The sequence below is a fragment of the Osmerus mordax genome, chromosome 1 (assembly GCF_038355195.1).
Source record: "Osmerus mordax isolate fOsmMor3 chromosome 1, fOsmMor3.pri, whole genome shotgun sequence".
Lineage (NCBI taxonomy): Eukaryota > Metazoa > Chordata > Actinopteri > Osmeriformes > Osmeridae > Osmerus > Osmerus mordax.
In genome coordinates, this window is record NC_090050.1 from 10,819,654 (window position 1) to 10,830,549 (window position 10,896).

Consider the following 10,896-nt stretch of genomic DNA (forward strand, 5'->3'; position numbering starts at 1 on the left):
AACCAATCAGAACAGGACTGTCTGTCATGAACAAAATGGCTCTATTTAAATGATTTTAATTACTGAAGAGGGAGCCTTTCCAAAGCTGGCTTGAATCAAGGGGGGAGGATCTGGAGGTAATTGGGAGTAAGTAAGTAAGTAAGTAAGACTTTATTTATATAGCACTTTTCATACAAGAATTGCAGCTCAAAGTGCTTATATGTATACTGAGGTCTGTTTTTGACAAGTCACATGTTCACTGTGCACCTGTTGCAATGGTGGTTTTGTGACTCATGCCAAACCATTTCAGTTGACAAAAAACCCAAACCCAAATGGAGACTGATTGGGGCAGTAAATGGTGTAAACACTAGTTGAACACGATCTGTTACCTCCAAACGTCTAAATTGACTTCAACCCGCCAAAGGATATATTGAAGTATAGAAAATAAACATTTCAGCTATAGACATTACTTCCTGATAAAAAATACTGTACAATCCCTTCGATCATATTGACATATGTACTGTATTGGGTAAGGAGAATCGCCCCCCTCTCTTCCCTTCCACACACACACCCCATTCCTCACCATTTCATAATTAATTTGACCCTGCAAATGTATCTCTCTCCCAGCTTTATTCATCCATACATCTTTCCATTGATTATTTCTCTGGCCATGTCCAATATATGTAAGCCATTACCAAAGCCCAGACAGCAATACATCACATCAACAACCGTGACATCCAATGAGAGCCCAGTCATATTTCATACAGCACCAGTGTATTAATACATACAGTGTCTACATATATATATATATATATATATACTTATATAGATGGGGACTGTGTACAGTGTTGAAAACAGACCACTCCTTGATTCTGACCACTGAAATACTGTTAGAAGTATGCACTATGGTCCTTGATTTTACGCTGCACTTTCTGTTGCTTTGGATAAAGTGTCTGCTAAAGAAATAAAATGTAATGTAAAGAGAGAGAAAAAACGTCTTCTGCCCTGCTCCAGGCTAAATAGCACAGTGATGCAGTTGGTATTGACATTGTGGATTTAAATGTGTCTTGTGAGACGAAAGGTCGGCTGCAAAATACATGCAACCCTGATCATTAACTATTTATATTGTTTTGTATAGAACACTGTCTCATATGGCGAGGGGCAAAGTACGAACTGTGTGTATTATCCTAAGGTCTGTCCTAGGGTCAGTTATGTATGTGAGGTGATATAACAACCACTATGCATCTGTTCTGCCCCTTCGCTCTCCTCCCAACCTCTCATCCTCCCATCCTCCTATCCACCCATCCTCCCTCCTCTCATCCTTCCTTCTCCAATCCCCCCCATCCCCTCTCCCATCATCCTCTCCCCTCCTATCCTCCCTCGCCCCACATCCTCTCCTCCCCCCCAGACCTACGACCCGGTGGAGACGAAAGGTGCCCAGACGAGCCAGCCCTCCCCTCACATGATGCCAGCCAACACGTCCCTGTACAGCGTGCCACCTCCCCCCCAGCCCTCCTCGCCCTACCTGCCGCCCGGGGCCTTCCCCCTGTCCGACCTGCAGAGCTACGCGGGCCACGCCCCCCGCCACGCCCTGTCGCGAACCCTCAGCCAATCCCAGATGCTGCCCAGCATTAGTGCCTCTCCCCCCTCCTCCTTCCAGATCAGCCCGCCACTGCACCAGCAGCTCTCCCTGCACCAGAGCTCCCTCCTCAACCAGCCTATCCGCATGCAGCAGGTTCAGTCCCAGCCAATCATCTCCCACCAGATGGGACTCCAGGCCGCCCTCCACTCCCCACCTCCTGGCCAGCAGGTTAGTGTGACTCCAACAGAGATGTTGGGTGGGGAGAAAAACAACCTAGTAGGAAACATAATAAAAACAGTGTGATATTCGTCTCACTCTCCACCCACTCCTACAGAGCTTCTCCCACCTCCAGTCAGAATATCAGAAGAGTGTGGGGGGGTCCCAGTCCCCTGGAGCACCAGCCCCTGGGGGGGGGCAGAGCCATGACTGGGACAGTGAATACTGCAACCGGGAGTGTGGTGGCAACCACTGCAGGTGAGTAGGCTGCACCGCCTGGGGCCCCTCATGAAACATACACTGGCAGCCCGAGGACGATAGAGGTCAGCTGAATCCAAAGCAGTCAAGTTTTCAAGTTGAAAAGAAGAAATGCTGGTCGTGTAACGCGAGCGTGTGTTGTGTGTTTCAGTGGCAGCATGATAGGCAGGGACAAGCCACTCTACCTCACCTGAAGCTGAAGACCACAGGATGTTAACCAGAGACCACGCCTGGGATTCAGCCCCTCCATCCCGACACGCTGCACACGCGCTCACACTGGCACACGCACGCATATGCACACACAGACATGCACACAAACAGACACCCACACACACACTCCACTCCCCTAAGACCCACCAACACCTTTATGTGTTTATGTAACATTTCCATTTCAGTTTTTTTGTAGAAGGATTTGTGCAAGCTCTGACACGACGACTACTAGCGATCATCTTTTTCTTGTTATTGCCAAGCACTTACTGATGAAGGACAGGCCCCCCTCCCCATTGAACCTGCTGTAGCAGGGTAACCACCATGGAAATCCTGTCAGGACCCACCCTCAGCTTTAATTACACAAAGAAGAGCAACGACACACACAAAAAAAACTCCTCTTCTTCCTCATTTTCCTTTCATTCTTTTTCTTTCTTTCTTTCTTTTTGTTTGTTTGTTGCCGTTTTATTTATTTTCCTGCTTGCTACACTGCTTTTTCTTTTGCCAATAAGCGGTCGTCTGCTATAGGGAGCCAGTCTTGCGGTAGGAGCAGCACAGCCCTGGGTGTTACTGTAGCTTTGCGGGGTTTCTGACTTCATAAGAGTCCACGGGGTGGGAAAGGGAAATCAATTCTAATCTTTTGTAATATTAAAGACCTGTTACGATGTACCAAGCTGTCGAAGTGTGATTGTAAATATCACTTTTATGGGATACAATTGGGAATTGGAAGTCCAGATAGATTTGTTTCTTTCTTTAATATTACCTGTTAGTCATTGGTTTCTTTTAAAAAGTATATCTTGCGAGTGTGTGCGTGTATCTGCATTGGTGTTCTGTATGTTTGCATTGGTGTGAGTGAGAAGACAGGATAGTGTGTGCGTGTGTGTGTGTGTGTGTGTGTGTGTGTGTGTGTGTGTGTGTGTGTGTGTGTGAGAGAGAGAGAGAGAGAGAGAAAGAGAGAGAGAGCAAGATTGTGTTCCTCGTGAATTTTAACAGCCGGTGCAGCTGGATCTCAGAAAAAGTATTTCACACACTCGATCTCGCATTATATCTGTGCTCACTGGTGTGTTTTTTTCCAATAAAGTTCAATCTAAAACCGAATACAGAGTATGTGTCCTGCAGATCATTAAATGGAAGGAGCAAGAAGATAGAGGACAAAAATGAGAGAGAGTGAGAGAAAGAGAAAAGGTAGAGAGATACAATCACACTCACAGGTGAAAGACGTTTTCTCAAAATACCTGACTATAACATCTAAGACTGGGTTGGCTATCTTTATTATCTTTAAACTTTTCTAGTCTTTTTTTTATTTTCCATCTGGCCATAATTGTCAATATTTACCTGCTGGACATGCAGACGGTGACACTCTGTGCAAATGGGAACAGCACATCCACATACAGTAACAGTGAGTTTCTAGGTTTCTAGTAGGTTCTTAGGTGTTCTATTGTGTTGATCTCATTTTTAAGTTTTGTGATGAATATTAATGCATTTGATGACAAAGACATACAGATACAGTATGTTATTTTTTTCACTGTAGCATACTTTCATTTTAGTTGTAATGGAAATATAACATTTAAGTTGTGTATAAACCTGCCAATTGTAGTTATTTTATTTGTAAAGCCAGTACTGATAAATATTTTAAATTGTTATCAATTTATTATTATTATTATTAAAAAATTGCAAGTTGCCCATCAACGTGACAGGTTTCCTTATTTATGAAAGAAATGAGATCACTTTGCTTCTTACCATGGAGGTGCATTTTCATTTGACTGTTTTTCATTTGGTTTGATAATAATGATGATGATTATTGCTTTATTTTTTACATTTTGGATGCTAGCTCTTTCTTTTCTTGCCGTCAGCATCCTTTTGTGTCACAATGCTTCTTTGATTTCAAATCTACGTAATAAAAAAGGTTAAAAGTGAAGGAGTTTTCGTGTCCTTCTTTGTGTTCAGGATCCATGTCAGTGCCGTTTAAGGCTTGGGAACATAAAAGGCAGTCATACCATCACATATCTCACAGAATATTAATCCCACGTGTTCTAAACTGTACATATGCTTCCCATACTTATATTTAGCTCAGGATTGACACAATTGTTAATTAGCTGTGGCCATAAACAGTGGCCAACATGGATATTGTCAGTAAACTATCTTTGCAAACAAGAGCAGATGCAGGGACGTGTTGGCTTTGCTTTTGAAAGTGATGCATCATGGGGGCGTCTGTGAGATAAAGAGAACTGAGAGAAATGGGCACGGCGTACCCAAACCCAGGCATCCATCCAAACACTGATTTTACCCCAATTGCACACAAGTTTTCCAGATAGAGAGGAACTGTCACGCTGACGCTCCACTTGATGTTTTATTCATTTACGTCTGCCGGCTCCTCTCCCAGTATTGAATTGGCAAATACATCATTATTGAACAATTGGAAAACGTGAACTGCCACTTCGTGATATGACACACATTATATGAAAACCACATTCATACATTCTTAATGAAACAGCAGATAATGGCGGTTTTGGGTGCAGCCACACGGGCCCCTTTTCACCGTGGGTGTGTGTGGGTGTGTACATGTGTGTCAGAGTGTGCGGATGTGTCGGAGGGTGTGCGTGCGTGCGCGCGCGCGGGTTTGCTTGCCAACAGACAGTTGTATGTGTGTAGTAACAACAGCCTATCAGAGCTTTGTGGAAACTGACATTATCCCCCCTCCTGCCCCCCCCCCCCCCCCTCCATCCGGCACTATTTCTCAACCTTGGTGCTGACTGCTCTCCATGGTCATCCTGACAGTCATTTTCTGCTCCATAGTAAACCTTACAGTAAATACTGAGGGCCGCCTCGCCTCGATTTGACAATTCTGTCAGCTCCTTTAATTCTGTCCCTGTCTCAAAGTCAAAGGCATGAGGGGAGCGCAGAATGAAACATACAATTTATGATCCTGGACGACACTGAGAGGAGTCGAGCGCTGTTTGCTTCTGGTTTCCATTTTTTTTTAAAGCACCACTACCAAACATCAGAAAAAGCTGCACCAGAAGACACCTAGAGGGTCATTGCAGACATGACACTCCTGTCCCTGTATCAGGGACAGGAGTCTCAGGTTCTTCCAGTCTGACGCCAGTGTGTAAGATCATACAGAATTCCTTCCTTGTTTGTGACACCATCGTTTTTTACCATAAATGTCTATGCACCACGAAGGACTGTAAAGATTGACAGAAGAGGAGGGTGACATTCTAGGGGGACACCGTGACCGTCCTGCTTGTTCCTCTGGTGGCTTCAAGGCAAGAGTCTGTTGGAAACGGAAACTTTCCACCACTGATGGTTCAACACGCGCAAGCCTAAACCCTCAGTCTTTTTGGTTCTTCATGATTCTCTTTTTCCTCCTCTGTTGTGGCTCTGGTTTCCATGTCAGCATCTTTCGCTCAGCCGACCGCAGGGGTGACGAGTGTGAGAGGAAGAAGCCTGGAAAAAAGTCAAAGTTGGGGTATAGCACCTAACACCTAAGCCCCCAATAGGCTAGTCGAGCAGCACACAGCCATTGTCAGTTGCAACTTCAGTTCTGTGGTGGAGAGCGAGCAGGAAGCGTGGGCGGTTCTACCAAGAAAAGGCTTTTCAAATTGCATTTAAACATTTTCTCTCTTTTTTGGTTGCGTTTTTACTCGCTGACAAAAACTACGAAAGGACTTCCATGCTTTACAATATAGTCATTAAGCTTGAATTGCAGCTATTCCTGCACTAATTTACAAACCCATACAGGACTCACACAGAGAATAGTGTAGCTGCCATGTTTGAACCCTGAAACCCTCTCAAAACAATAATGAAAACTAAAAGTAAGACTTAGTCTGTCTCTCCAGTATCTTGACTGATCATCAAGAAATATGGCTCTAAATATCACCCTGGCTAATTACCAGAGACTATCGTTCTTGTAAAACTCTCCTACACACTGTCGTTTTGAGTCCTTCTTGTAAGACAGTATTGAATACATTTACATACAATCCGTGGTCTGCCCACTTGCTCCAAGAAGACCAGCCTTCCAAAACCGTGTCAGGCTGTTTCATTTGTAATTATAATATATGTAACAAGAGCATAGTGTGTAAATGTGTTCACTAGAACTGCAGATCTCACAGTGAGCTACGAGATTATCTTTGAAGGAGCTGCATGGAGGATGATAACATTAAAAAGCTGATTTAGCACTTTCATTCTTTATGGGAAGGGCGGTTAAGAATATTAAGTAAAAGGTGTCAGAAGAAGGACTTAGAGTGACACAAAGCTCTGTCTGGTTTCAAAAACACTTGTCTTTGTGTTTAGGAGCCCACATCCCTGTTGAGAAACCACCCTTTCTTATCTTGTGCTTTGGTACTATTGGTGCACTGTGTGCTCAGTCGAGTGACTCAGAGAGAGAACCACAGATGTAACTATTTTCTCATCACTTGGTGTTTCTGTGAAAGAAAGCTCACCCAAATGCGGAGGGGACTTCTCGTTTTCACCACAACAGCTCTTGATGGCCTCCAATTACATATAGCTGGTTGGTAACAGGTGCACTAATTCTCCTTTCAGACCTCCTAGGGCATTTCGCAGCCATGTTGTGTGTGAGCAATATCAACCTTGTTGTTCAATCTGAATTGTGTATTTGACTCATTAGGTTGTGCCTGTGAATGAGGCTTTGGTACAGGCCAATGAAGCCAAGCATTTGATCCATTTAAAGTGATAAGCGGCGATACTATGTGTTGTTCAGAGATGCATTCTGTAGAGGAGCTGCAGACTTTAGTGTGTTAGCGTGTAGGCTAGTTTTACTCTTCATATACTTCTCCTTGTTTTAACCCTTGTGTGGTGTCCACTTTTGTTACTCAGGCATTTTAAAACATGCAGCCCTGACCATTTCTAGAAACTGACCACCAATTTGCACCAATTAGGCAAGTGTGAAAATAGTTGATCAAAATAATGGTTTAAAATAGTGCATTCTGAGAACATTACGCAGGTTCCTGCAAGCCATTTTGTAGTTTCACAAACAACAAAGGGTAAAAAGGGTAACGAAAGCAAGAGACATTCAGACATGCAGGGAAACAGGCATGGTCTTGGTGCTGTCTTGAAAGAGCACGACTAGGGGATGAGAAGACAGAGGGAAGGCATACATCAAACCTTTATGTTTAACTTTAACTTTTTTTCCCCCCTTTGTGTTCCCCCTGAAACAGCACATATGTAATGTATGTGTAGGGGTTGCACAGTCCGCACACCCAAAAAAGTGTTCTTTTACATGTTCTTCACAGAAAATGAGCCAAGGCCAACGAGTCTTAGGTTGAAAAAAACATTTGTTTGAATCAAAAATTAATTGGACCATATTTATTTTTGTAAACACTGAAAGATAATCCCCCCAACCCAACACCACACAAGGGTTAAGTGTCTCTAGTATCAAAGCAACAAAGTGAGCCTGTGTTGCGATTTCAAAAGGAGAAAGAGAGTGTGGATTGAGATCCAACCATGAATTACCAAGATCCCACACGCCAGTCAAGGCGAATCCTGAGTAATAACATGCTTGCAATGATAGCGAAGCCCACGGGGCAACACACGAGAGCCGTGCTAGATGACAGACACCTCGCTGGAAGGTGTTACAGTGTTAGTCTGCAACAGTACCAGAGCACGTATGCTTTTAGATGTGTTCCTTTGTATCCTTGTTCTCCACTTAAATCCCGTCATGAAGTCAATGTGACCTAACAACTGATTTTCAACCCCTGTGGTTTTCTCTGTGGTTCAGTTAAGTCACACCTTCCAGCCTGTGTGGCCTGGCTGGACCTGGTTCTGTTGATTGAGCAGAAATCTACATTTCGTCTGGGATATTTTCCCATCAGGCATTCTGATATAATCTGTCGTTGACTATGAAACTCACAACTGCTACAACCCCGGCTCCTCTCTCCCCAACTTGCACACCTCGTTCACTGTTTGTCAACCCAGATCCTATTTTTTTGTTGTTGTAATTTATTGTATTATCAAATGAATCGAAACGGCTCGATAATAACGGCTCGACGTGCGTCCAGGAATCCTTCCCTCCTAATTGAATTAGGTTTTTCATTTCTGTGATTTCTGTTTGTTTTTGGCAGCCGCCATCTGTGTTCCTGGACGGGGTTCTATTAATAAGCCATTCTGATTTTGATGAGGCTTTTTTCCAACAGCGTTTCTCACCTTCTCTCTAGCGTACTCAATTGTCATGGAAATCATCAGAGGTGCCAAAGCTAAAACAAAAGGACGAGCTTCGCAGACTGGAGCCAAAACCTCCAGAACAGTTGTCTAATTATGACGGGACAATTAAGACTGTGCATATTTATTGACAGAGGACTTTACACAGGAACATATGCTCATGAATACCAAAAACGAAAATGGTGTGTGTACTGCTGAAAACCCCCCGGAATGTCCGTCTGAAGTTGGTGTTATCAAACACGGTCACTTTTCCTAGGCCATCTTGTTTACCCCCCCCCCCCCCACACACACACACACTCACACACACACACATCCCTTGCACACCCTTTTTCTTTTCTCCTTCTCTTTTTACCAGACCCTGTTCATAGTAATATTCTCCTTTTTCATGGAGCCCATGGAACAAGAAACTCCAATCTCGGCATTACTCAGAATTCAGATCACAACCCACTCTCCTCCAGTAATACGAGTCTACTTTAAAATTCATAACTACATTCGGAAGAATAAAAGGTGGCTCTGATGGGATATTTCCAAGAAGCTTACTTGAGCAAAATACAATTCGCTCTGGCATATTTAATAACCTAACCTGGCTTTTTAGTACATACAGTAATAATAACAATAATAGGAGCCCCAAATTCCAAGCCATGCCTTAGCATGAATGACTATAATTTCTATACTGTCTGCTCCTGGCTGGGAGAGAGATAGGAATGTTGTTGGGCCAAGTTGGGCCGAGTCAGGGATTTTGTCCTCCCTTTACATTTGTTTGTCTGGGAAGCAGGTTGACTGGGTTCAAACAAACATGATTGATTAAGCTTGGATGAATCGCAGTGCTCCGACACCTACTCTGTTTCAGTCCGAGCCCGTACTACTGTAAACATTTGACATTGTTATTGGGAATGCTGCTGATTTAAAAATGAGTCGACCGTACTTTAATCCCGGATAAGGTCATGTTTTATGGCATCGAGGTTTGAATAGTTACCTGTCATCATGTATTCAGTCCTGTTTGATTGGGCGGTCTCTTACAGTAGCAACAACAGAACCATGAAACACTGTGAGAAAATAGATGAACTGAACAGCTCTGGCAATAGTATTATTGTGTCTACTTTCTCTCTCTCTCCCTAGCTCTCTCTCTCTCCCTCTCTTTGGTGTCTCTCTTTCTATTGTGTTCAACCCTTCTCTTTGTGCCATTGTGTGTGCGTGTGTGGTTGTGTGACAGAGAGAGTGCAGGAGAATGCATTGTGGGACGTCCTGTACTGAATTAGGTCATCTCCAATCAGAGTTCCAATGTTCTGCTCTCTCTCTCTCTCTCTCTCTCTCTCTCTCTCTCTCTCTCTCTCTCTCTCTCTCTCTCTCTCTCTCTCTCTCTCACAGAACACTGCTCTCCTCTGTGGGAGCTCAGGAATGGAGACACAGAGACCCCTAGTGTTTCTGACAGAAACGATATCCAAATCTCCAGGGCGGGCTGTCTCTTCCTCTAAGCTGCAGTGCCATCTGTCTGTTTCTTGTAGATCTGCGGCACAAAAAAGGCACCGACCAAAAAAGTAGCCCGTTGATGAGGTTACGAGTGCTAAGTGTACTTGGTCACATCCGGTCTAACTGCCCACTCTAGACTTGGCCCTGGCCCCTTGACCCTGTCAGTCGCAGACCCGTCGAGCGCGGACCGGGGCCTGAGGTCCTCTCATCTCTTGTCGAGGGGCCGCCTGCTGACGTCTCACGCTCTCTCTCTCCCTCATAACTGGCCTCTCATTCAAAATGTATTCACACAATCTCCCTCTCTCTGCTCTGCCTGTCTGCAGGTGCACCCGGGAGGCAGATTGGCAATATCACCAGTTAAGTGATACAACACTGGCTAGTTTTCCCTTCCCCAGCGGTTACCACGGCAACCGCCCGACAAGGAGAAAGGAGAGGGAGAGATAGAGGGAGGTGTTTAGTTGATTTGGTAGTCGGATACAACATACCTGACAGAGCGGGCTTTTCATCATCGGGCTCTCCTCTCCACAGTTTAGCTTTGTTGTGCCCTGGCAAGCAAACGCACAAAGCAACACATGGACAACCGTTTGTCCGACTGGTCACATTGGAGTTGCAAGTAGAGTGAAATACAAAGAGATGGACATGAGAGGGATAAAGAGAGAGAAAGGGAGGTTGACAAAGAAGGCGAGAGAGAGACAGGCAGGCAGACAGACAGAGTTTACAGTACTACACAGCGACAGTATGTCTTCCAAGGACATGCGGCCTAAGAAGGGTTTCTTTAGAGGTGTACTCCAAACACTTCAAATCAAATCACATTTTGTGTAGCCCTTCTTAGAAGCAATGTCACAGAGGGCTTCACAGATGCCCATAGAACGACACCTAAACCAACCTGAACCCAACAGAAGACAAGGAAAAACTCGGAGGAAAACGATTCAGTGAGGCATCCTTTCCTCCAGAGACAGTCGGTGAAACAGAGATGCAGACCATAGACTGAATACAATTCTGTTCTC

The 10,896-nt window shown here is 44.4% G+C and overlaps 1 protein-coding gene across 1 annotated transcript in view; it reads left to right on the forward strand.

Moving 5' to 3' along the window:
* The window catches only part of LOC136950976 (TOX high mobility group box family member 2-like), a gene marked incomplete in the record, with an annotated part of 53,868 nt that extends 50,528 nt beyond the window's left edge, over positions 1-3,340 (forward strand). The window contains 3 exon segments of the mRNA XM_067245530.1: positions 1,388-1,789; positions 1,896-2,035; positions 2,187-3,340. Of these exon segments, the coding sequence (XP_067101631.1) occupies positions 1,388-1,789; positions 1,896-2,035; positions 2,187-2,229 (585 nt within the window).
* Between the last annotated feature and the right edge of the window lie 7,556 nt (positions 3,341-10,896).